Source organism: Carya illinoinensis, chromosome 16 (assembly GCF_018687715.1).
Source record: "Carya illinoinensis cultivar Pawnee chromosome 16, C.illinoinensisPawnee_v1, whole genome shotgun sequence".
NCBI lineage: Eukaryota > Viridiplantae > Streptophyta > Magnoliopsida > Fagales > Juglandaceae > Carya > Carya illinoinensis.
The window spans coordinates 4,223,127-4,249,372 of NC_056767.1; the positions used below are offsets into that span (position 1 = coordinate 4,223,127).

The 26,246-nt window shown below is 37.1% G+C and overlaps 3 protein-coding genes across 12 annotated transcripts; 2 read left to right on the forward strand and 1 right to left on the reverse strand.

Annotated features, from left to right (window-relative positions):
• Positions 1–772: 772 nt before the first annotated feature.
• LOC122299265 (U-box domain-containing protein 52-like) lies at positions 773–5,945 on the forward strand. Of its 2 annotated transcripts, none has more exons than XM_043109397.1 (8): positions 773–1,258; positions 1,635–1,734; positions 2,295–2,416; positions 2,501–2,716; positions 2,962–3,265; positions 3,398–3,499; positions 3,735–4,163; positions 4,970–5,945. In XM_043109397.1, exons 1-8 carry the CDS (start codon positions 1,065–1,067, stop codon positions 5,768–5,770), a joined length of 2,268 nt encoding a protein of 755 aa, XP_042965331.1. In that variant the 5' UTR covers positions 773–1,064; the 3' UTR covers positions 5,771–5,945. The 2 variants fall into 2 exon arrangements, with proteins under 2 accessions (XP_042965331.1, XP_042965332.1); XM_043109398.1 differs by having other exon boundaries at positions 1,107–1,254.
• A 1,437-nt stretch (positions 5,946–7,382) lies between these two features.
• On the forward strand, positions 7,383–8,166 carry LOC122299266 (uncharacterized proline-rich protein-like). The gene has a single exon (XM_043109399.1). The coding sequence runs from the start codon at positions 7,502–7,504 to the stop codon at positions 8,048–8,050; it is 549 nt and encodes a 182-aa protein (XP_042965333.1). The 5' UTR covers positions 7,383–7,501; the 3' UTR covers positions 8,051–8,166.
• A 623-nt stretch (positions 8,167–8,789) lies between these two features.
• On the reverse strand, positions 8,790–25,749 carry LOC122299263 (kinesin-like protein KIN-7C, mitochondrial). 9 transcript variants are annotated; one of them, XM_043109392.1, is made up of 26 exons: positions 25,278–25,749; positions 25,025–25,122; positions 24,633–24,722; positions 23,767–23,819; positions 22,973–23,038; positions 22,837–22,890; positions 21,129–21,188; positions 20,359–20,437; positions 20,119–20,186; positions 17,901–17,963; positions 17,641–17,745; positions 16,692–16,796; positions 16,454–16,561; positions 16,189–16,338; positions 15,740–15,922; positions 15,339–15,503; positions 14,327–14,566; positions 13,633–13,773; positions 13,421–13,546; positions 12,851–12,901; positions 12,703–12,750; positions 12,336–12,626; positions 11,426–12,175; positions 10,403–10,492; positions 10,093–10,195; positions 8,790–8,992 (listed from the first exon to the last, which is right to left on the reverse strand). In XM_043109392.1, exons 1-25 carry the CDS (start codon positions 25,544–25,546, stop codon positions 10,127–10,129), a joined length of 3,522 nt encoding a protein of 1,173 aa, XP_042965326.1. In that variant the 5' UTR covers positions 25,547–25,749; the 3' UTR covers positions 8,790–8,992; positions 10,093–10,126. The 9 variants fall into 9 exon arrangements, with proteins under 9 accessions (XP_042965326.1, XP_042965322.1, XP_042965327.1 ...); XM_043109388.1 differs by having other exon boundaries at positions 15,333–15,503; XM_043109393.1 differs by having other exon boundaries at positions 10,093–10,168; positions 15,333–15,503; positions 25,278–25,748.
• Between the last annotated feature and the right edge of the window lie 497 nt (positions 25,750–26,246).

A 26,246-nucleotide genomic window follows, 5' to 3' on the forward strand; every position in this document is an offset into this window, starting at 1 on the left:
CTAACTCAAGATTAATATGTATTTAATTAAAAAAGAAAAATCCTAAATTTACACACAAATTTTATATAAAGAATTTTACACACTTACACTAATGTGCGGCGTAATATATTAGCTTATTATATAAGAGCAGAGATCCTAAGTTCGAATCCTTACTTTATACTATAATTTATTTAATTAAATATTTTACGTGTTGGATCATCTATGAAATGAGAGTCTGGCACGTAAGGATGAGTGTTAAGATATAAAATAAATAATAAAAGTTATATTTTTTTAAATTAGTTTAAACTTTTAAGATAAATAATAATTTCACCTAGTTTATAATAAAAAGATATATATAATTTAATGGATCACAACAAATTATCACGTAAAGAAGTTAAATCCAAGTAGAGCGAAGCCCTTCTCTCTTTTTCTCTGTAGAAGTACAGTCATCCACATGATCACCACTATATAATTTATTGAAATGAACATTCTACGTTGCTCGATCGATCTCAATGGTATATATATTTACTATACGATGATTATCTGATCTCAAATGGCCGGATATAAAACGATCAAATGGATATACGCGCAATATGATCTATAGTTCTCTATACAAGGAAAATTAGAATCTTCTTGAGTTTTCTCCGTCAAAAGTCCCAATATAGAGAGACTTGCGGAGGAGTTGGGGAGAGAGGCCAAGTCTCTCGGTCATGGCCGAGTCAAATTGCCTAAATCTAGCGAATGGTGGGCGAGGCTCATGCATTTTTTAAGAGATACGTAAATATTCCGTTTTCCTCGTCTGCTCACTGGATCATACATGGGTTTTCAGCTCCACGTTTGGAGCAAGGTAGAGCTAAGCTACTCTCTCAATCCTCTCCCCGCCGGTCGGATTTTCACGGTGGAGGAGTTTGCGGCCCCGGCGGTCGCAAATTTTTTGCAGTAATAGTACTGGCAGCGCGCAGTACCGTTGCGAGATAGATAGCAGCTTAGCTCTGCTAGCTCTAGCGAACGAACGAGCAACGTTAACGTTAACATCAATATATAATCGATATCTGATCAGAGTTATCCAGAGTTTGCAAAAATTAATGATTCACCACTTCCCTCCCGATGACAGCTCTCAAGTATCTGTTGTCAAGACCACCGTTGTGGCCATTGACAAGGACAAGGACAAGAACAGCCCTCATGCCCTCCGGTGGGCCATGGACCATGTTGCAGCTTACAATAACCACTCTCTCACTGTCGTCCACGTTAGGCACAAAGGCAGTACCCAACATCGTAGGTACCCTCTCTCTCACATTTGATTAATGATTAATTAATTTGTTCGTACCTTAATTATAATTAATTAACGTCCATTAGGGTTAGGGTCATGGCAATTAATATATATTCGCGCCTATCGAGAGTCGAGTTCACAACATTTATAGTTACTCGAGTGAATTTCTTGAATAGTATTAAATTCTCAATAAATATTAAAAATTTAGATTATGTATTGTCTCTTTCTCATTTTATGCCTTATGATTAATCGAACTCTAGAGAATCTAAATCCATTCTTATCAATATGGCCTTTGCTTTAATTTTTTAGCATTATTTTCATATAATTTTGTGGCCCTTGGTGGGTTCTAATGTATGTATATATGTGTGTATGGATCTGTTGATAGTTATGCAGATCATGGTGGAAGTGATCATGGAGAACCAAGCGATCACGTTGATGGCAATGACCTCTTCCTCCCCTACCGCTCATATTCTGCTCGTAGAGGGGTACGCGTGTAGAGTTTGTGCACAATATCTTATTGGTGAATTTCACTTTTTTCCAAATGAGTGCATGCTAAACTTGCACATTCTAAAATGGTATATAATATTACTCTAAATAATTAATTATATACTTGCATTTATATATTTGATTACCCAAATAAATGTAAATACTAGATCGAATCCAACCATATGTATAAGATTATTTGAGAGAGATTATATTTTTTCAAGTTTTTCAATAAGTTGTGGGTATACCATTGGATCAAAGGTACCCCTCGAGTTTAGTCCGAATTTTAGGACTTTAAGTAGAAGAGAGAAAAACATATAAAGTAGATCCTATAATATTTATTACTTGTAATTTAAAACTATTCGAAATATTTATACAAAAGAGAATAAATTTATCATTCTACTTGATAATTGTCTCTCTCTTTCAATTGAGGCCGGGACTTGGCATGGTCCATTGCCATGCATATAAGGGCCGGGAGATGTAATTGAGGTCGATGCCAGTAGTAGGTGCAAGATCAAGCAAACTAACATCAGATCTCACTGTATCATGTGTTGAACGTCAGGTTCAATTGAGAGAGGTGGTCCTTGAAGATAATGACGTTCCCAAAGCACTTTTGGACTATATATACAAGAACTGCATCCAAAGTATTATTGTTGGTGCATCTACAAGGAATGCCCTCTCAAGGTCTCTCTCTCTCTCTCAAAGTATTGTGTGTGAATATAAAAGGGGAACTGAACTATATTATATGCATTGTTGGGGTTAACGCAGGAAGTTCAAAACATACGACGTGACAGCTACTTTAATGAAATATGCACCAAGTTTCTGTTCTGTGTATGTGATTTCGAAGGGGAAGATACTTTCATTGCGAACGGCACCAAGGCCTCTGTCTAATACAGTTAACCCACCTAAACAATCATTATCATCTCTTGTGGGACTCCCACCACCACCTTCTGATCACGGCGGGGAAGAAAATGGGGCCATCAGGTACGTACATACAATATCATGCATACCCGTGCAAAACATGACTACAACTGATATTAGTATCCATTGATGAGTACTACTCTTCGTTACCAGAATTCCTTGATGCAAGCTGATTGTTGTCAAGCCAATATATGTGCATGCTTGCAAGAGATATCATAAAAAAGACAAATACTGATGGTCTAGTTATTATCAAACCTTTTAGTTACTAATTTCCATTGTTTTTTCTTTTCTTATTGAAACATGCACAGACCTTCACGGTGGAGGAGTGCAGGGTCTGAGAGATTGTTGCACCTGGAAAGGGGCAATGATACACCGATAGCAGCAGCAGCACGCGAGAGGGCCAGGAATAGTCCGACCAATCTCTCAATGGAGAATATGGAATTTTCAAACCGTGGTCAAAGGCCTTCATTTGGCCGTGATACTCTGCAGTCCACTGACAGTACTGATCCTTCACAAGGGGCAATGATTTTCGGATCCGTAGATATCTCAGGCAAAATCTTAGATCTCAGCATTCCATCTCCCATGGAAATTACCTGGGGCAGACAGTCTACAGTAAGTACTGCAAATTAATAGTGAAAATACCAGCAGGAAGAGTCCCAAAACTGTCTCCTTTATTATCAGACAGTATATATATGAACTACTCTTACCAAGTAATCTGACTATGAGCTGCTGGTTTGGTTGCAGCGAGATGTAGAAGCTGAGATGAAAAGATTGAAGCTCGAACTGAAGCAAACCATGGACATGTATAGCTCAGCTTGCAAAGAAGCAATCTCAGCCAAAAATAAGGTGATGTCATATCTTCACTATTTTCAAAGAAAAAGTACATTTCCAGTGAGGCACCAGCTCGTTTGAGACCACTGATCTTCAATCTCCCTTCGATATGATCCTTGACTTAATTTCTCTTCACCATTTGGCAATTGATCTCAATCTTACGACTCAATCTCAATCATGTTAATTTAATGTTTACGGTACGGTATTGATGATTGAAACAATTATAAAATGTTGTGCCACTGATTGTCAGGCTAGAGAGCTTCATCAATGGAAGCTGGAGGAAGCTCGCAAGTTTCAAGAAGCGAGGCTTGCTGAAGAAACAGCTGTTGCTATTGCGGAATTAGAGAGAGCCAAGTGCAAAGCAGCCATTGAAGCAGCAGAGGCGGCACAGAGACTAGCGGAGAAGGAAGCACTGAGAAGAAAACAGGCAGAAATGAAGGCCAGGCGAGAGGCAGAAGAGAAGGATCGGGCCTTGTCTGCAATGACCCATAATGATGTCCGGTATAGGAAATATAGCATAGAAGAGATTGAAAAAGCAACAGATGAATTTTCTCAATCAATGAAAATTGGTGAAGGTGGATATGGACCTGTGTATAAAGGCTTACTTGATCACACCCCGGTTGCCATCAAAGTTTTGAGACCAGATGCTGCTCAAGGGAGGAAGCAATTCCAACAGGAGGTAAGATATATATACGCAGGGTGTTAAATTGCAAAAGACTCAGATCTCCTAGATAATACTTTTTATTTCGGAGCATTGTTTTGCATGAAGTCTGTCAATTTGTTAAGGAGCACCAGAACATGCTCACATTTAAATCTCAAGGTCTCATATTTTTTCCATTTGGATTCGAAAAGCGTTTCATCTCATCTCATCTCATTGTTACATTTTTTTTTCAAATTCTCACATAAAATATAATAAACTATTCAACATTTTGAAATTCTAATTCAACTTTTTCGAATTTTAAAATAATAATAATATTAAAAAATAATATTTTATTCGACTTTCATCTTTCATCTAAAATCATCTCATCTCATTTTTGAACCCAAACCATCATATCGGGTAGATGAATTATGATAGAGGTGTGAGCATCAAGTCCTACCTTGATTATTTACTATCCAAAGATGAACTTCATAATGATTTTAAGGAACTTCAATTCTTGTCTTGAGTAATTCCTTTAGGGTATTAAGCGCAGATTGAACATTACAAATGGTACGTACAATATTTTTCTAGCTCTTGGAGCATAAAAAATATGTGGCCTGTGCCTTTTTTAGGGCGTTACGCTAATTTCCATAACTAGTCCTTGAGCCTAGTCCCTTTTTTGGACTTTTGGAGTATAAGTACATCGTAGCTAATGTCTTCCTTGGGCCATTCCATTGATTTGCAATGAACAAATCAGATTGATTATACTTGCAAGAACATCACAATGTATACTCATCCAATATATGCTATACCAACCTTTAGTTTACTATTGTCTACGACATGCACAGGTTGAGGTCCTTAGCTGCATTAGACATCCTAACATGGTCCTCCTTCTCGGTGCATGCCCTGAGTATGGATGTTTGGTTTACGAATTCATGAACAATGGCAGCTTAGAAGATAGGCTGTTTCGAAGAGGGAACAGCCCTCCACTTTCCTGGAGAAGACGATTCCAAATAGCTGCTGAGATTGCCACTGCACTTCTATTCCTTCACCAAACAAAGCCAGAACCTCTTGTGCACCGGGACCTTAAGCCTGCCAACATCCTCTTAGACCGCAATTTTGTGACCAAAATCAGTGATGTTGGCCTGGCACGCTTGGTCCCTCCTTTCGTGGCTGACAGTGTCACACAATATCACCTGACTTCAGCTGCAGGGACTTTCTGTTACATAGATCCTGAGTATCAGCAAACTGGCAAGTTGACAACCAAATCAGATATCTACTCATTGGGGATAATGCTACTCCAAATCATCACAGCCAAGCCTCCGATGGGTATTGCTCACCATGTTCAAAGGGCCATTCAAAGAAATACTTTTGCAGAGCTGCTTGACCAGTCTGTGACGGACTGGCCTCTTGATGAGGCACTGGCATTCGCTAAATTGTCATTGAAGTGTGCAGAGCTGAGGAAGAAAGACAGGCCAGATCTTGGCAAGGTTATATTGCCAGAGCTCAACCGGTTAAGAGAGCTTGGAAGGACTAGTGATGCAAGCACTAGTCAAGGGTACAGCAGTAGTAGCCAGAGTCAGAGCCACGCATCACGTGATTCTGCATCATCAACTCCACAGTCATCAAGGGCATTAAACGAAAACTAGGTTTGTGATTTCCTCCATGTTGGCAGACTCTGGATGTTCAAAATGATTAATTCGATTATTGTTGTTGTATTTCATCATTCGTGCTCGTTTGTGGGCAGCTTAAATGCATTTATCTTCAAAACTGTTGGTATTTCAAACATATTGTTCTAATATTGACTCACTAGCTAGGAGCCAACCCAAGACCACTGATGCAGCATTGAACATAGACCTAATTAACCAAAAGAAGATGGCAGCAAATGACATTGAAGACTTGTTGGGTAGAAAGTTGCTTTTAAATAAATGGGTGGACTGAACTTTACAAGTGACAGACATGTTGGTCAAGCCAAGTAATCAGTTCACAGTTTCTTAATTGTAGGTAAAAATGAGAGGAAAGAAAGATACATCTACAGGCTCGTTTTGAAAATGTCACTCCTAGTGCAAAACTTCCATTCTTGTAATATTTGCAGCATTAAACATGGTGGTTTGGCATACTTATTCAGACAGTTTTCTAACTAGCTAGGTAATGATTGTACAAAGATTATTGAATTTTTTTTTTCAAGACAAATAAACTACGCAGAAAATGAGGAAAAAGCCCGAGGTATGTTCAAGGAACGTAGAAAAGAAATCAACCTCATCCAACATAGATGGGGTACCCTTGCCTGACCTTTTCTTTTCCTGAACCACTGCTGCTTGAATTTAAGGTTTTTTCACTTCTGCAGAATATGCAACACACCGCGTTTTAAAGTGGTAATGAGGGGTCTCTTTTAATACGTCTAGTAGTTATGCCCCCAACTACGCACTCTTTCCATGGCATGGTTACTTTATGGGATATACTAGATCAAACCAGAATTCCCTAGAAAAAGCGAAGGAAGAGGGCATAAAGAAGCCCACCTTGCAAAGGAAAGTACAGGGAAAGAAGAAGCGTGAAGTGTGATACTAATGAAGAAAGAATTGATTCATACACAAAGGTAGATTATGTTTGGAGAAAGGCATAAGAAAACGAAAGTGTAAGATTGTCAAAGATGCCTTACTTAGGATTCCTTTCCATGAAATGAAAGAAAAATGCACTATCATCACATGTGCTTCGAACTCCAAGGAGATAACAAAGTGATTATGACTTGTATTTTAACTTTCTTCTATAAAACTAATTACAGTCATGGGTCCCTCTCCCTTTTTCATCATCACTATCTCATATCTAAAGATCACTTTTATAGTGTTCAAAAGGAAAAGGTAGAAAAAGATAAAGGAGAATTACAATGACAAAATAATATAAGTGACAGTTAATCAAGAGGTCTATCTCGGTGACTTCAAGATGTTTGGTTTCCTGTTGGTCAATCTTTTGTGCTATGTCCATCCACATTGATCAATCAAAGGCACCACCACCGAAAGAGGGAATTATGCACCACCTTCAGTCAAACAAACTACAGTTCTTTATTATTCCAATACAGGTTTTCCTGTATTGCAGGCCTTCAAATATTTGACTTTTTACATTTTTCAGGGATATAGAGCGTCCAACTCTAGAGATGATTACAAAAGTAGTTTTTATAGGGATGTGTCCTCCTTTACAGCAGTTCACCACAAAACCCACTAAAGAAGCATCCAAATTACTTCTTAAAGAGCCTATCAAGGCCTCATTTATTTTTGTCCCTATAAAGTCACACAAGCACAACAAAGTTTTTCAGTCCCTATAGGACAGAATTGAGAATACCAAACCCCGGCCTTTTCTCCCAAGCTTATGCCATTACAGTTCAGATGGGTAAGGATCATGGCAACATTTTGGCTTGGATGAGAAAGAAATGGTTTCTTTGGTTCTTGAAGGTAGGGATTATGGAGCTGATCATGTTTGCCAATGTGACATCTGAGGATCAAATCGGGGTTCCTTCAACCAACACACTATGCATCAGTGATTGTGCAACATGTCCTGTAATATGTTCGCCGCCGCCACCACCTCCTCCTCCACTGCTACAGTCACATCCGCCACCATCGCCATCAGCACACCACTCACGGCCACCACGACCACCACCACTAGAAGCATCACCCCCAAAAACTTCTTCATACTCTTCAGTCCCACCTCCCCCACCGCCTTACAAGTACTTCAACAATATACCTCCAGGTCCAGGGACACCTCCTACAACATATCCGCATGACTACTCATATCCCTACTACTACTATTACGCCTCCAGGGCTTCCTCTCTTTCACTTGATGCTTCCTTTTTCTTCATGTCACTGTCTCTTTCATTTTGTGTTTTCTTGTTGGTGGATAAAAGCAGGATGCAATTTGTTCCATGGGAAAACATATAGGAGGTCGCAACCAACATGTTGCTAGGATTCAAGGAATCTTTGTACTTCAAACTGTTCATAATTTTCAGTCTAAATTCTCGTTATATCTCAAGATAAACTACTTGTTCTTTGTTGAATGAGTTGAAGTCGAATTTGTTTGATTGGTATATTAAAGGGCAAGCATATACAGTAGACATGAAAGTTCTGATCAGAGCCGAAGGACTTTGATGTTTCCCATAATCGGCGTATTAAATTGCAATGACCAAGAAGGTAACCTTGCAGCCAATCATGGTATGCCTATAGATTTTCTTTTATTTTTTAAAAAAGAACTTATATTTATTTTCTGTAATATAACCCATGGTAGTTGGCTCGAGTGATAAAGGCCTTGAGCTTGGAGGTATGGTCTCTCTAAGTCTAAGGTTCAAATTCTCTTTCAGTGCAAACAATCTTTAAGGACTATCGGACTGGAAGATTCTCTTTAGATTACCTGAGGCACACTAACGGAACACTCAGCGCCAAGGACCTGTACACCCCTGGATTAATCGGGACGCTGCCCCTGGACATGAGGTGCCAATAAAAAATAATAAAAATAAAAACTGTGATGTAGTGAATAAAATTTAGTAGAAATACCAGAGGAAATAACCCTTCTATATTCCCTACAATTACTACTTTTTCAGCAAAAATCAATGCTAAATTAGAAAAAAAATCAGACCCCTTCTTGTCATTTGAAGGAGATGCATTTTTCTTGCAATATATTATATGGGTTAGCACCGATAACTAGCAGTAGAGATGGATCAACAGATTGTTATAGCAAGAATTTTTTTACAACAATTGAGTACCTTTTTTTAGGTAAAAATTCAGTAATTCTATTGAAGAGTTATAAAATAAGTTGACTGATCGATACATGGTTGATTTGGTTACGATTTCCATCACTGTACAGAATACATTACGCCTGCTTAGTCCCTGCAAGATTCGCAACACCAGAATTTATCTGATAAGTACCCATTTCTAAAACAAATTATCATTCCTTATGACAACTTTTTTCAAAGGAATTTGAAAAGATATAATTTCGACTGTAAATGACAATAAAACATTTATAAATCTTCAATTTTTTCGAGACATTTCGACATTAGGTCTTGCAGGAACTTGGAAGATCTTGAAAGTTAGCTACATTTTGCATGTAAATTTTATTGGAAAGTAAGAATGGCCTAAATGAATTGCAACTAGATTACCTAGAAGCCAATGTCATAATGCAGCATATAAACTCCATGATATAATTCGCAATTAATTAGAGAATTAAGCTTACTGCAGCCGAATGTTGCTTGAATAATCCCCGCGGGGGGGGGGCGGGGTTTTGGGGTTGGGGTGGAGAGGTGTCTAGAAATATATTTTGGATGGCCTGAAGATGTATGCAGAGAAATTAGTTGGAAATAGAGCTTGAATTTGACTCAAGAGCGGTGGTTAATTGGGTTACTTGGTCCCTACGATATTTATAGAAGCAAATAATTATTATTAGACAGTCTTGTGTTTGTTCAGCTCGTCTTGTACTTAGAAAAAGGAATCAAGTAGCTGACTCTCAGGTGGTCTCGCCAAATCAGGAGGCTGGCAAGTCTCCCAACAATATATTGAGTTGACAAAACTCCCACAAGAAGTGAAAGGTCAGATTGCCGTAGATAGAGCCGGTATTCCTCATATGTGCTGCAAATGATTTTGAGCTTGTATAATAGTGTTCAGTCTGTCTAGTTTGTTACCACGGTATTCCTCCGTCATCTGTGGGCACTTTCTAATCAAATATAAGGCACTATCATCTTTCTTTAAAAAAGAGTAGGAATGTGCCTACTTCCTGCTAAAAGAATCTAATAATTAACATCTTAGTGACTTTTTTTTTTTTAGTATTAAGCATATGACAAGGCAAAAAAATGATAAACCCCCTCATTCTAAATAATGTCAATTTATTTTCTGTAGACACGCTTGTAGCATATCACAGACTTTTCAATATTTTAGTGGTCATGAATCCATCAAACTCAATAACCATTCAGAAAGAATTTTAGCTTAAGACTAACCTTAAAGATGAGAAACTGTGTGGAAGCGCCCGCTTTATGTGTTCATTTCAGGATGCCATAAGCCATGATTTGAACACTGCATTGCATGATGACCAGTGTCAGTCTGTGAATATATAGAAACACGGAGGTCCAAATCATACCATATATCCAGTTGATATTTACAAGGAAAAGGAAGAATTGCATAGGAGAAATTAATCAATGATCTCAGATATTAAAAATATATATATATATATAGAGAGAGAGAGAGAGAGAGAGAGAGAGAGAGAGAGAGAGAGAGGTTTGCAGAAATAAAGCAAGAGAAAACAATCACCTTTGCATGGCAAATCTTAGTTATAGCCTCAACGTGAAGGTTCTGCAATTCTTCAAGAGCAGTAACACCCAGACCAGCAATATCTTCACCCTGACATGATTCGTTCAAATTCAGTTATTTTTTTCAATAAGTAATATAAAATATTATTGAAACAAATAAATAGGTATTGCCCAAGTACACAGGAAGTATACAACAGAGAACACCAAGTTACGAGTTAGGAGCTAGCAAAATTTAAATGAGATGCATCAAAGACATGCAACAAATTCAGTTATTGCCAGAATTACTTGATAAACATCTCAATTGCACTGACCAAGCCGAGAATTTTACTATGTTTGGTAAGGAGACTACTACTATTCACAAACAGCTCACTACTATTCACTACTTTTTTATCATTATTCACAGATCATCTGATATCACATCAACATCCAAACAACATAGCCTTAAACAACATGCAACAAAGACATCCTTTAATCTAATAAGCTCTGCAATTTACAAAGTCCAACTACAGAGAATACAATTGAAAAGACAAGGACATAATGCTGATGCATAGAAAGATTCGATGACATAAAGCATTTAGCAAACAACCATCGATGCCATCTAATGTCTGTATTCATGGAGTATGCCATCGAAGTCATGACAATACCCTCTCTGTGAAGCAGCAGGCAAATATCATCCTCATCAATGATATCTAACCACAAAATTTGAAGTGTAAATTACTAGGGTGAAAGCCAGATTTATTTAGTTAAGTATTAATGCTCAAGATAAAAAATAAAAAGATAGCTAAGGGAGCCATTACTATCTGGAATGATTTTTAATATAAAGTCAAAACCTTGGTAACATCCTGGGGACGGAAGAAAAAATAAGGCCATGCATTTGTGCCATAAAAAGTCAAGCAACCAGCAAACAATTGTATATAACTCATAGCATATAAATTCATACAAAACTTTTAGTTTCAATCCACTCTAGAATTAGGCTGCACAAATTGTGGCACTTCTCCAACAGTTTGGTCTATAACATGCATACCTTCAGTCTGGAAACAAGGCTTTCCAATTCTTCGCATCTTCTACTTTCTTTTGTATAGCAAGCTCTTAATTCTTCTAATGTATTCATTTTATCCACTATTTCAGGGCATTCATCTTCTCTGAGCATTCTACATGAATTACCATTTGATTGAAGAAATCCATTTCTAACTCTAGTTTGTGAGATACTTGATGCATGCAACCCTTTAGAGGCTGCATCATCAGCATTAGTGCCAGACATCCTTAACTTTGCAACAAGCACCCACATATTTGAAAGCTCATTTTCCAAATCTTCTTCTCGCTGTTTAGCTTCAGCAAGTCTTCTCTGTAGCTCACCTTCTACTTGATTTTTCTCAGATAATGCCGTTTCAGGAACAGCTTCTCTTTGATATCTTGCATTAAGATCTTTCTGGGTCTCCACAACCGAAACCTCATCCTCTAGTTTTCTAGTGTGACCATCAATTCGAGCACCAATTGTTCTATTTTGCTTGGAATCATACAAAGTAGACCTCTGACAACAGAGAGACCTGCAATCAGCCTCTCTTGCACAAGCCAGGTCACCAGTGAGCTTTGCATTTTCATAAGACAGTTTAGTTACTTCTTCAGCCAAGTTTCGGAGTTCAACTGCTGCAGCCCCAGCCAACTCTTTTGCATATGAAGCTTCTTCTGCCAGCTTTTGAGTTTGAATTTCAAGACCATCCTTTTCTTCAGTCAATCTCACCTTCTCTTGTTTCAAAGTCTCTATCTCAGCAGCCTAAATAAGATAAAATAATGATAGCATGCCCATTGAACCATTAAACAAGAAAGAGCTTTCTTATTCATCACTAAAAATAAAAAAGATTGCTTGTTAGAACAAAGATGGCATTGACTTCCTAATGCAAAATAGGCCCAAACATGAAAAAGAAAGTGGTAACCTGCATATGGACTTGGTTTTTCAAATCACTTCTGCAGTCTTTGGACTCCTCAAGATAAAATATTCTATTCAAGCTCATGACACTTGTCGGCGTACTTTCATCAACACAAATTCCTTCACATGGACCAAATCCTTTCTCCTCACTGTTTTTTTCAAATAGGCCTTCAGAATATGTCTTGGGTGGGGTAGCCCCAGCATCAATAAGATGTTGTGAAATACTTTTATCTGATAACGAGTTGAGCTGTAGCCTTAGAAGGAGAATTGTCTCTTGCATCTCAGCATTCTCTGATATCTAACAATAAGAAAAAAATACAAAACATTAACATTATAAGTACAGAAGGAGAGATCTAACAGCTTTCAAATTTTACCTTCATCTGCAGCTGCTCCTGAAGTATCCTATTGTCTGCCGATTTAATCTTGGTTATGCAAACAGAAAGTGATGAAGTTACTAAATGTGTTAAGAAATTGATACAGAAATAGCATCCTTATAGCTAAAAAGTAAACAAGATAACAAACCTCAAGTTCAAATGTTTTTTCATTTAGTTGAGAAGCAAGCTTGGCAAGAGCCTACATGGGAGTGTAATAGATAGATTAGAAAAAAAAAATTAAAAAAGCACTAACAATAAGTGATCATGACTACCAAATTAGAAATTTAATAGCAATGATGATCGCTTTTATAATTACTATGATGATGCTAACTCCCTCCATCTCCCAAGAACTGTGCTTTCCTCCATGTTCTTTCTTTATTACATATTCAGACTTCAGAAACAATAATGAGGGAATACGCCGGGGGGGGGGGGGGGGGGGGGGGGGGGGTGGAACAGATGGTCGCTCCAAAAGAGTATAACTTGATAAATGTAGAGCATGAAAGGCTAAGACAGTAGAAGCTCAAAGTATATTGAAAAGCTGAGACAGAAAATGTCTAATAATATTGTGCACTTTTTGTAGTGCCATAGAAAACTACTAGTAAGATTAAAGCATCTGCATCAAATTAAAATTCCTCTGTTTTGCATCTTCATTGATTGCAAACATGACTAAACCAGTTTTCCATTACAATCAAATTCTACCTGTTTCACATTAAGTTACCTGAGACTTTTCAGTGTCATTCAATGCATGTGGTGTCACATCAACAGACCCAATCATACGTTGCTCCAAAACACGTATTTGACGCTTTTTTTCACTGATTTCATCCTTTAACTTTTGCATTTGTTCCTAGAATAACCAATGACCATTAAAGAGTCCCCGAGGATAACAAATTGAATTTGGTCTGAATGTAAAAAAGTAAAGAGGCTGCTCACATTCAGTTGTGGATCTTCAGGATTGCTAGCTGCTTGCTCTGAGAGTCTTTTCAGAGAACTAGTACATAATGCCACCTCCCCAGCCAGCATTTTAACTTGCTCACAAAGAAGATCCATTTGATCTATAATAGTTGTCCCAGTCTGAAAAGGTCATTCAACAGTATCAAGTTAAAATGGAAACATTACCCACTTGCCTTGAAGCACATATATAAACTAATTTTAGGAATGCACAATTGCACATCAAGTTCTTAGGCATTAAAAGTTTTCCAAATCAACAATTCAACGTATATTTTGCAAATAGTACCCGAGAAACCTTGGTATCATTGTTTAAAGGACCAACAGATACAGTGTAGAAACTTATGAGACTGCACTAAATTACAGAGCACGCCTATGTTCTATCACAGCACCACATCATCTTTGGCAACTTCTTAAAGCTCTTAAATATCAGATATGGTAGAATTCATTTTAAGAGTTTTAAATTTCTGTTCATCTCCTTTTTAGTTTAAGTGCTAGTCCCATATGACTGCTATAATAAGGAATGAAACTTGGCAAGGCTATGCTAACCTGCATTAATCAGGAATGAAATTTGGCCCATGTCTTTTGACGTAACATCCGACAAAATATGCTAACATTCCATTTTGTATCAATGCAGGTGAAAGATCAATAATAAAGCAGTGCTGAGAATCCCCCTTACCGGCGGAAGACGGCGACCTCCAACAGTCACACTAAACAAGTCACCAGCTTGAGTTCTCTCTGGAAATGAATCAACAACAGCAGATTCATTTCCACTTCTACTGGCAGATTTTCTCCGTCCATCCTTCATGTCATTAGACATGAGTCTATTTTGTGATGATTTTGAAGAAGATGCAGGTGAACCACTTGCAAATCTTCCATTGTCAGAATTTGGTGACAATCCTACCTGATTCTCAGGCTTCTGCATAGTAGAATTTACAGCTTGTTTAGTGTATACAATTATTAGAGAAGAACCCATTTATGAATATTTTTGTTAGCATAACAGATGCAACAAACAAGAAGTTTTAATAAAGTGTAAATCATGTCAAAGTTTCTTTTGAAACAAAAAATGAGGACAGCAGAACATCAACAATAGTCATGGAGCCACCACTCACAAATAGCCAAAATAACACAGTGCAAAATAAATTGACACACTGCATTCTAGCCACAGTCATTCATGCCAATTAAACATATCCGCCATGAACTTGGCTAATGTGGTTTGCCAACATCAGCCATCCAAAAGGAAGTTACCACCAACTTGCAAGAATGACTGATTGATCACACAAAAAAAATAAATAAATAAAGAAAGATACGATTTACTCAGATATTTTACTACAATCCAAAAGGATCTTCACTGGCAGAATACACTTGACCTGAAATATCCCCATGATGATGAGTATAATGTCTGAAATCCCAACATCTTGTCCCATATCATGTGAAGCTAGTTGAAGCACATTGACAAAAAGTATGATCAATGGTCCATATGTTTTACCAAGAATATGATCAATGGATGATAGAACATTGGTACAATTTACACACTGACGAGAAGCTGAAGAAGGTTCAGTTAATAAGTGAAAAATCAACATTGAGATATCAGTTAAATCTCATATTTCTTTTCTAGCGAGCACCAAAAAAGAAAAATAATCAAACTTCACAAATCATATGCCAAAAGGAATCAGAGAACCTACTCTCACTTTAAACCAGCCAAGCATTCCTCGTTTTCTGTTCTTTTTGTAATCTTTAACTAACTCATCAATATTCATGACATCATCCCTTCCTTCAAATGAAAGCTCAGAAGCATGGCTCCCAGCATCATCATCAATCACATATTCCCTTTTTCTATCAGGCAAATATGCTAGCTGCAGAAACAATGGATCAAGGGTAATATTAACATGACAGGTAGTGGTATTAGTTCAGTTTTTCTTTCTTTCTTTTTTGTGTCAGTTACAAACACAAGTTTAAGAATCCATCTCAAGAAACATGTTATCACTAAAAAACAGCATGTTTGTCCAAAGGACGTCTATATTTCAGGACCCTCAAGAAACAATTTTAACTTTGAAATACAAACTAAGCTTAAAATTGCTAAATTATATACCTCATCTTCCCCGAAAGAATGCCTCCGCCTATGGCCAGGCCTTTCTGAAATGCTTGATGGTATAACATTTTTTGTAGAAACCAAAATTAGTTTAGTTAGTCGCTGAATTCTCCCCATCAAAGCAGCCTTGGCTTCTTCCTCCTCTTCCAATCTTGACTGTAACTTTACCTGACCGGCTTCCAGCTTTGACACCATAAACCAAAAACATGTTATATGGAGATCGAACAACAACACAAATAACAGAATCCACATACTAGTGATTCTCAGTTATAAAAAACCAAAGAATAATTGTTTTCTAATGGGAAAGAAAAGTGGCATAAGACAGATAAAAGTAACATTGTAGCAGTGGCACTGGACCTCAAACTCAACCCTAATCTGCACATAAGCTGTTTAGCCATGGAAGAGCTGATTTTTGCACAATAATTTTGTTGTCATGTAACAGCACAAACCTGAAGCTTCAGATTAACCAGATCTTCTTCCTGAGTAGATGCAACCACACTTGGATTCTGCATCATGCCATACTTTAACTGCTGAAGCTCCTGCTTTAAGCTAGAAATCTCCTTCTGATACTTCTTGATGAGAGATTTCTCATCCATAATCTACGGTCATCAAGGAAAAAGGGAGGGTGAGAGAGGCAGTAAAAGACGAAGCAACATCAGGTGAAGGATTTTTAATGAAGAGTAATTTCACATAGTAAGTGAATATTAAATTGACCTTATTTTGAGAAGCCTTAATTTCCACACGCTTGCTCCGATGAGCAAACTTCAATGTGTTGTGTGTTTCCTCACTATTACTAGAGGCAGGAGTCACTGTGCAAATGAGCTACAACAACATACAAGATCATCTTCCACATGTGAACCAAAATTAAAATGACATGTGCTAAATGGTTGCAAAGATAAAATTCCAATTATGTCAATAGTAGATATTTTTTTAACTATTGTATCAAACTTACGGAGACACGTCCATGGCCACCGAGAGATGACTGCAACAAACGGGTGAGTTTTGAATCTCGATAGGGAATATGAGTTGCTTTTCCATCTGTTAGTTTAGAGATCACCTGCAATAACAGACAGTAAACACTAGGGCTTTTGCCTTAAAAAATCATAGTTCAGGGTGATAATGTAAATGGTACTAAATAAATAGAGGAACCTAAATTGCAAAAGCACAGACGTTTTATTCAGAGAAAAAAGATTAAAAAAGGGTTTTGTGGAAAGAGTGAAACAATGGACTTAATTGCTTTCAACATTTACAAGTTTTGCTCTGGCATGCAAACTCATAACTTTTAAAAGTTGTTTTAAGAATATGGAATGGGGAGGTGTTTGGGAACATTGGAACAGAAAGAAGCTCTTCTTGAGAGTTTCAAGATTTTGATGTTATTGAAACTTGAATGGAAACCTTTATTAGAACTCCTATGGATAGAAGAAAGGGGGTTGTAAAATAAAATAGAGAGAGATGTTAATTAATTAAAGATCCAACTGATCACTGCATCTGTATTGTAAAAATGCAGTTACAAATAATCTAGCCTAATAGGTAGAGCTAACAAGATTTAAAAAAAGAAAAACTTCAATCATTTTGATTTCTTTGAAAGGGAAAAAGAGAGGATAAGGTTGCCAGTGATCTGGAAAAGAATACCCTCATGGAGGAAGCTTGTTTGAGGCAAAAACCGAGGGCATTCCAATAAAAAGAGTAACAAGTGCACGAAGTTCTTTCGCCGGGTGGTCAATTAAACTAGAGGAATAACTCCATTAATTCATTGTTTGTTAATTGACAATCTCTTCCAATCCCATTGATATTACCAATCTTGTACAAATTCTGATTGTAAATTTAATAAAACTAGGCATTGAAGGTAAACTATATAACAGAGAGAATGAAAAACAAGGAGCAAAACAGAAATATCTTACAGTTCCAAGAGTAAGTAAGCTTTTATTGATGTATGAACCCTCTTTTCTTCTCAATCCAATTGTTTCGGTTTTAGAACTTTCAGATCCTGCAAGATCAATTAAGTGCTGCATAGGAAACTTGGGATTAATATATGGCTCAATGTCAGATTGTAATGAACAAAATTGTAATAGAAGTAAAATACATCACCGCACATAGGATTATATCAACTAAATTTCTATAGCATGCTCAAATTTAAATTATACTGCCAGGTAGATATTACCAATTGAGACAAGGTGACGTCTTCTTCACCATGATTTTCACCATGTGGACTGCTTTCAATAGTCTGATATAACAGTAAGTACACAAATATCAATCTTTTTTATCAGCATTAAACAATGAAAGAAGCAACTGCAAGAATGCCCAATTAGTCAAGAATGTGTATGATCCTTGCTTAACAAACAATTTCCAAATTTATCAACATGTAACACCAAATAAACTTCCCAACCAAATATGCTAGATGAATAAGGGCGTTAATTGAAGATGGTCCATTCATGAAAGGAGTCAACAAAATGTCAATCGGTGTGAACTACAACGGACTGAACAAGTTCAAAGATCAAACACACTGGGAAGATCCTTTTTATTTGAATGGAAGCACACTTGGTTCCTCCAAACTAGTGTCAAGTCAATGCGGAGTTACACATTGCAGACTTATAGTGTATCATGGGAGGTCTTCGATTAGAACCCCTACTGCTGGTTTGGAGTTATAAATGCTTGTGCTGTAATTTTGTTTTTCTTCTTTTCAGTGCTAATAATATATAAAAAGCTTAGATAGAAAAACTCATTAGGGTGCAGTCTATTGTCGAAGAGCGGGCTTGGGATGAGCCGTGGACTCAAACATCATGGGTTTGATTCCTGAATAAGAATTCTCTCAGACTACTTTATACAAAGTTCTGGCAGGTAGAATCATGGACCTAAGATTTACTCCTTAGGAGAAGATCTAAAAGAGCCTACCATGGTGAGGTTCCACCTCACCAAAAAAAAAAAAAAAACAGTTGAGTATGAAAACAGTCTCAGGGTTTTGAACAATTCTTTTCCTCCATGAATTTTCAAATTTATCATCTTGCTCCTTGGGTTTTACAATTTTATTAAACAGATCCCTCCGTCAATTTGTTAAGTGATTAACAGATATGCTGACATGGCATGCAACATGCTTAATAAAAAGGATGATAAAAAATCAAGACTGAAATTAGGGAAAAAAAAAAAAAAAAAAACACCCCCAAGAGGTGGCTCAATCCAGCCACCACTTCAGTGGCCAGACTGGTCCAACCAAGGGGTGGCCCCATCAACCATCTTGTTGTTGCCCATGCAGGCCTAACACGCCACCTAGAGGGTGACTGGTGGTGGCTGCAATTTGGTACAAGCAAAGTTTTGAATACCGTACCGGTCAAAGCACTGGAACGAAATATTTCAATACCGGTACCGTTTCGGGATAGTCGATGTATGAATAAATTATATATATATAAATATATATAAAAATTATATTCCAAAATAATAGTCTATATATGAATAAATTATACATAAATACATATATATATATATAAATTATAAATAGTTTGGTTTGAATTGGGGGTCAAAAAATGTGTTTACAATTTAAAAAAATGAAAAAAAGAAAAAAAAAAGTAAATGCCAAAACACCGGCCGGTACATAGGCCGGTACAAGCCAAAATATCGGCCGGTACAAAACAGGTATAGTACCTATACCAAACCAGCGGCCAGTACGGTATATACTAGCCGGTACTGCCGTTACAATAAAGTATTTGAAACATTGGGTATAAGTGCACTTAGGTGCGAAGTGCCAAGGCCAAATTATTTGGCTTACCAAAAGCAAAGCACATTTAAAAAGCACACTTTTGTAGTTTTTTTAAATGTATATAAAATATCAGTTTTTTAACTATTATTACTTGCATGGATCATTAACTCAAGTGAAGAAGATAAGAGAGGTGATGAGGTTACAAATCTTTTTTATGACAATGATGGTGGTCCTATGCATAATGATGAGGATGATAAAATTGATGACAATGATGATAGTCATAGCACAGGCCAACTACCCAATGTTGGTGAAGAGAGAGACTCTTGCAAACGCCAGGGATTTTTTTTGTACTTAATGGGGAAAAAACAGATACACCCTAGATCAAAACACACAACTTGATAATCCTCTCAAATTTTTTTATAAGTAACTGCCAACCTCACATTACCCCTTGTAATTCACTGCAGTTGAAAATATTACAAATATGATGTTTAAAAGGGGCAAGAACATTTCTCTGTCATGATAGGAAGAGAACAATTTATGCAGATAAAATAAATCATACCAGTGATAGTCCACATCATGTGCTCTTACAAGTTAGGTGTAAGTTGTGCTATAGCTTCTAAAGACATGGCCACATATTCAGAGAATTATAAATTCCAAACTCAATCATGTGGAATTTAGATGTACTTACCAAGGTGAATATAGTGTGGCTGCGACTGCTAAGTAGATTGAAATTATTGGAACCTACATGTCTGTGCTCTGCAATATCATAATAAGGAAGTGATATGTCAAAACATGTGTGCGTATAAACCTACACTACAAGGTTGTGTTTCAAGAAGGAAATCATTGAGAGGATAGTGAGAAAAGCAAACGTAATAATGAGTAAGAAATGAATGTGACAAGATGAAAGAAAAGTAGAATTTCTTGTAACCTTCCCCAGATGCTATCAAGGAAAGAGCATGAGCAGGGGATAGAACAACCTCCTCTTTGATTCCCTCAACATAGGTTCCCTGCCCAAAAAACACCACATCCAAATAATAAGAGTCAACATGTAGCATACAGATTGTGCAAAAATAGTCTCAATAAAAGCTCCTATTACAATATTATACTTTCATTAAAATTATTACAACTAGTAGGTGTCGTTGCATCTACGATTTAGGCTAGCCACCTAGAATATTTTAGACTTGGGACTCTCTTTCTCACTGAACGTTTATACAGAGAACTATATAAACAAATGTATCCTATTTCCGAAAGCATGTTCTAAGTCATCTCTGGACTTAGGTTAAATTTGATTGGAATTCCTCTAGGAAGCAGAGGGCCATGCTCGAGCTACCTCATTATGCATCTGCTAATATATATATATATATATATATATCGGTTCATCTGCTAATAATTTGTAAAACCCTTTTGCTCTTCAAGGATTGAAAACTAGGCCAATAGACCCCTAAGCTCTAGGAAATGCCTCAATTGGCACAAAAAAATATGAGGTGCTACATCCAATATTATGGTATACTAGACTCTAGAGGCATTCAAGTTTCATGTACATATATAGTTAGGAAACGAAGCCGTTCACAAACAACAACAAATGAAAAAATAAATGATTCTTGAAAAAGCTATCACGTTTGCCAACAAAGTTATAAAAATAAGGGGAGAGAACCACATAGAAAAGTGCACATTTACTTTCTACTTTGTTATAAGCACCTGAGCATCCTCTCGTATTCTTAGGTTCTGTCCTATTGGATCAAGCAAATCATTGATGACCTGTAAAGAAAGAAAGAACAAACTAACATGTAATAATCACGAAGACACAAAAACAATTTACACCATTTATGTCAAGACTTCATACTAATGAGCACCAATTTAATGAAAATACTTCAGTGAATAGATTTTCTCGAACTATACATTCTGGAAAAGTCAAAAAACGATTTTAATTATGTAAAATCAGCAAGTCATATTAACAATAAAGCTACAAATATTCAGAGAGAACTACTTTCCTTCAAACAGTAATGACAAATATCTAGTATGCACTATAGTGTTGTAGTTTGAGTCAAAGCAAATTGTTACGCGTTCAAGAAGTTTTTAATGCACAGCCACAAAACCATTCTCACAAGTGTCCCAGATGCTTGGTCAAAGTTAACAACAGAATCTTAGTTGATTAAATAAGAAATGACTACCATTTAAATTGATTGTTCAGTGTGTCAGGCAACACAGACAAACAGGTATAATAAAGAACTCTCAAGTGTAACTTTTGGGATCAAGGTATACTTCACATTTTGTAATAGAGGTTTACAAGGTTAATGACATCCAAATGTGATTTTAGTCTAAAGGTACCAAAAAGTTTATTCAATATCAGGGTGGGGCACTTTTGGAACCCTGAATTTTTTTTATTTTTTATTTTTTATAGGTAAAGTTTTTTACTCAAAATTTGAAAATAGATGGAACCCTGAATTATTTAGCTGGTATAAGTATTGTTTGTCTTTACCCTGAGGTTGTATGCCATGGCTCAAGAATAACATCAGGCCTGGGCCATGGTAGTGGCCAATTATTTTCCCCTTTTGATCTTGAAAGTAAAATATCCTAGTCAGAAACTGTCAAGGAATGGTAAACTTTGAATTATATCTCCCCCTCCCCCCCCTTCAACCCCTCAAAACAGGTACAGGAGACTCCAAAAACAAAAGAGAAATATATGTGTGGGTGTGTGTCCCCTCCGTTTCCAAAATTTTAACTTCAGAAGACCAAATGAAACCAAAAAATGATTTTCAACAAGGCTAATCAAAATATCAACCTACTTGACATTAGACATATTTGATAGCCTTAATCTATGTCATAAGGAAGCTAGGATTGAGTTTGTTATTTTCAGAGGATTAGTCTTTTGTTTCATGTAATCCAAAGGACTTTCCATCCATTCCTGATGTTAACTGATTTACAGCTATCGATGATTTTCAGTCACCTTTTCCCCTGCTATAGTAAATGAGCAGACTACTTGATTCACTAAGAATAACGAACTACATCTTGAATATGAAGGACAAAGTTTTTTATTTTTATTTTTTTAATGACGGGGGAACTGCCCCACAGCAAAGCCCTTAGGACTCACCCATGGAACCTAAACCCCGAGGGAAACTAGCTCAGCAAACCACCGCCATGGCCTCCCACTTAAATCTCAGTTTGATCCCAGGGGGAATCGAACCTGTGACATGGGGCTCATGCACACAAGTTCAGCCTTACCACTTGGGCTACCCACAGGTGGGTAATATGAAGGATAAAGTTTTCATAACAATGTCTGGCTTCTTTCTTTTGCCAATTGAAGCCCTCAACCCTAGAGGTTCTACAACACGTGAACCCTACCTACTGATGAGAAGACTCAGAAATTCCCAAGGTTTCTTAATAAAAAATTGGAAAACATACTGACCTCATTGTAAATTTCAAGGTACGAGACTCGGAGAAGAAACTCACGCCCAGGTGTCTGAAATATAATGAACAAGGTTTCATTAAGCAAAAGAAACAATATCGATTATTATAAAACTTACTACAAACTGATGGATTACCTCTTGTATAATTCCAAAGACATCCTTCACTGCCAACGGAATAATTCCAGGAGACTTTTGCTCCCCCTGAAAGGAATATGCACAAATTTGTACTTTATATTTTGTAAGCACTGAAAAATAGGACAAACATGATGTTCTAACTGATACAGAACTAATTACGTTAGAGATTTATCAATATTTCCAATCTCACATAATGCAGATATATCTAAATAAAGAAGTAAAGATACCTACCTACAAAGGACAAAACTTCCAATCAAAAGCACTAAAGGATCTCATTCCTACTTTCATCAATAATTTCCAAAATCATGACCTTTGCTTAATACTTTGGGACTTTTTATTGTACTAGAAGCCGAAGGTCCCAAAGGGTGCATCTTGAAAAACTTCAAGGAAGGATAATTTCTACAACTGACAAATGTTTTCATTTTTGCTAGGCAATAAGCAAGCCCTTTTTTAAAAACTATCTTGTAGGCAAGGCATAGTAATGTTTATCCCAAACTTGCTTTCACATCAACAAAGCAAACTACTCTTTCTTTCTTCTTCTTCTTTGCCTCTCTACCATCCGTTGACCTTCAGATAGCAACACATTGAAACTAACCATCTAGGGAACACTAAGCAAGCTACTTAGTACATGGACCGCATACGTGATGTGTGAGTCTCAATGATCAAGCTTAAGAAGAGCCATTCATTTCCAGATCTACAACCCAAAAACATCTAGATAATGTGAAGCCCATGAAGATGAAATAATGGACACATTAGGACCTGACATAACAGAAAACAGACAGTAAGTAACTTACATGCATTGTATGAGTCTTGCCACTACTAGTAACACCATAGGCAAACACTGTACCTGCAAAAAGAGAGCATTAGTCACACGTTGTATATCATGACAAAGCCAAGTATATTACAAATTATACTCACATTTACTCCATAAATATGAAAGTAGATGTTACAGACCGTTTTCAGTATTTCCCAAGCTAGGAAACTGCTTGGGCTATATAAATCACAACTCATTCTGAGTATGTAAGTTAGTTTTTTTTATAAGTAAAATAACATTTTATTGAAACTAGTAAATAGGCATAGCCTAAGTACACAAGAGGTATACAAACAGCATGCACCTAGTTACAAATTAGTTATGACGGGAAGAAGACCTAGCTTCCCTACAAAATTAAACAATTCTTTCCTGAAGGCTCAATAAAGAGATTAATGTAGATCTAGGCCCTGTCAACCACCAGTACAAAGAGGACACGACTGTTATTTTGGCAGCAGATCGGACATCATATGGTTTCAACATAACATGGCTTTCCTATGTAATTTTTTAAGTTGTCCATTCTGTATACATCCCGCTCCAGGGTAAAGACCTGTTCAAAGGTTTGCCATCAAGGCATCCCACACAACACAAACTCCACAGTTCATAAGGATATTAATTTATATGATATTGAATTTTATTAAAGAAAAAAATCTTTCAATTATTTCCGAAAATAATATCAATTGGTTAAACCATTGACAACGGGTTGTATACAGATCACTCCCATATTCTCTGAATTATATGTATCCACAGGATTAATTTGGAAAAATAGTAGAGATATGAAAGAACAAACAATTTTTTTTCTGGCAACATTCCTCTAATAAGTTATTTGGAATTTCTAAGTCAAGTAACTACCATTAATCCCTTGCATTGCACCATTGACAACATGCTGCGCGGCAACATCATAAACATGCCGCGTCGTTGTTGCTGGACCAAACACCCTATCTGCAGCAGCCATAATTAAATTCTCAGGGAAGACAAGGAAACCAAAGACTAAGCAGTTTCAAGAAAATTTTGCAACTTTTACTTAATTTTACCAGAAATGTTGCCTTCGAATGCAGCATATAAGTATACAAGTAATAAAAATAATTCAGCATAACACAAAGAGTCCCGTAACGGCTTTCTGATGTCGGATACAGATGATGCCAACACCCACAAAGAAAGACCAAGTTCCGGTCAACGCATATCTATTTTGTAAATTTGAGCATAATTAGAGAGCAGTAGTGATGAAGAGTTGCGATACTAACCGAAACCATAAGCAGTGGAAGGACTGTACTCGCTCCGCACGTTAAAATCCCCATCTGCATACCACGCTATCTCGTCCCCTTTGTTAATCTCCCTAACACTGCTCAAAACTCAAAAAAAAAAAAAAAAAAAAAACAAGCAATCATTTTACAAACCTAAGCTCCCCGGACGTAAGCACACGGACCTCGGTAACAACGCCAATCGCAACTTTCCAGCACTAATTCAAGAGAGGAAAAAGAAACACACGTACAGTACCTGAGGGGTCGAAACCTGACTGTAACCGTCACATTCTCCTCCTTGGCCTTGCTTATCTCGGGGCGGTCCAGCGTCAAAGTCAGCGGGCTTGGGCTCGGACTCGCCGAGGTCTTCGGAGAAGCCAGAAGCTTTTGTGGTGTCCTAGAAGACTTCGCGGAGGAGGGAGTCACTGGTCGTCCGGCAGACTTTGTTGCGGGTGACTTCCGAGACCTGAAGGGGGAGATGGAGGAGGTGGATCTTTGGGACCTCGCCGAGCTAGTGGCGGACATTGTGGAGAGAGAGAGAGAGAGAGAGATATATATATATATATAGAGAGAGAGAGAGAGAGAGAGAGAGAGAGGTTGAGAGGTTGAAGCAAAGGAGTCGAACGGTGGCGAGAATTCACATGCCGGCCGGCTTTGATAGAGCGCAGCTCCGGCTCCCTCCAAAACGAGACTCGTGTTTGTACTTTGCTTTGCTATTGGTGCCTTTGAAAATTGTCTGTATTTTAGTGCAATTTTTCAGTCAACGTGAAATGTCGTATATGACCTTAAATTTTCTCTTTTTCTTTGTTTTTATTTTTTCTTTCATGCACTCGTCGCCGCCTTACGGTCTTACCTAATACCTGCTGGCTGCTGCAAAAGTTGCAAAGTTGCATTTCTCGACAAAAAATAAATAAATACAAAACTTTGGCAAATAATAAAATACCGAATAAGTCCTTGTCTCCAGGTACTTTTTTATTTGAACTCTTGCCTGTTCAAATCGCTCAAATCGATCGTTCCCTCTCTCTTTGTAAAGTGTTCCCACCGGGATCTCCATGTACTTTAAAAAGATGTATGCAGAAATGCACATTTAATGCACATTTCAGGACGGTATATAATACTATTTTTAAAAGATTATGCTTAAATAATTTTTTTATTTTATAATATTTGTATTTAATTTTTTTTAATTTAATAAAATATTTTAACTTAAATTATTTTACTATTATTT

Coding starts and splice junctions, on each gene's coding strand:
- LOC122299265 (XM_043109397.1), top strand. CDS start 1,065: ATGATTCACCACTTCCCTCCCGATGACAGCTCTCAAGTATCTGTTGTC. Junction 2,717..2,961: donor GAAGAAAATGGGGCCATCAG/GTACGTACATAC, acceptor AAACATGCACAG/ACCTTCACGGTGGAGGAGTG. Junction 3,500..3,734: donor CAATCTCAGCCAAAAATAAG/GTGATGTCATAT, acceptor ACTGATTGTCAG/GCTAGAGAGCTTCATCAATG.
- LOC122299266 (XM_043109399.1), top strand. CDS start 7,502: ATGGGTAAGGATCATGGCAACATTTTGGCTTGGATGAGAAAGAAATGG.
- LOC122299263 (XM_043109388.1), bottom strand. CDS start 25,546: ATGTCCGCCACTAGCTCGGCGAGGTCCCAAAGATCCACCTCCTCCATC. Junction 25,123..25,277: donor GTCAGGTTTCGACCCCTCAG/GTACTGTACGTG, acceptor AGTTTTGAGCAG/TGTTAGGGAGATTAACAAAG. Junction 16,797..17,640: donor GCTTACTTACTCTTGGAACT/GTAAGATATTTC, acceptor CTGTTATTGCAG/GTGATCTCTAAACTAACAGA.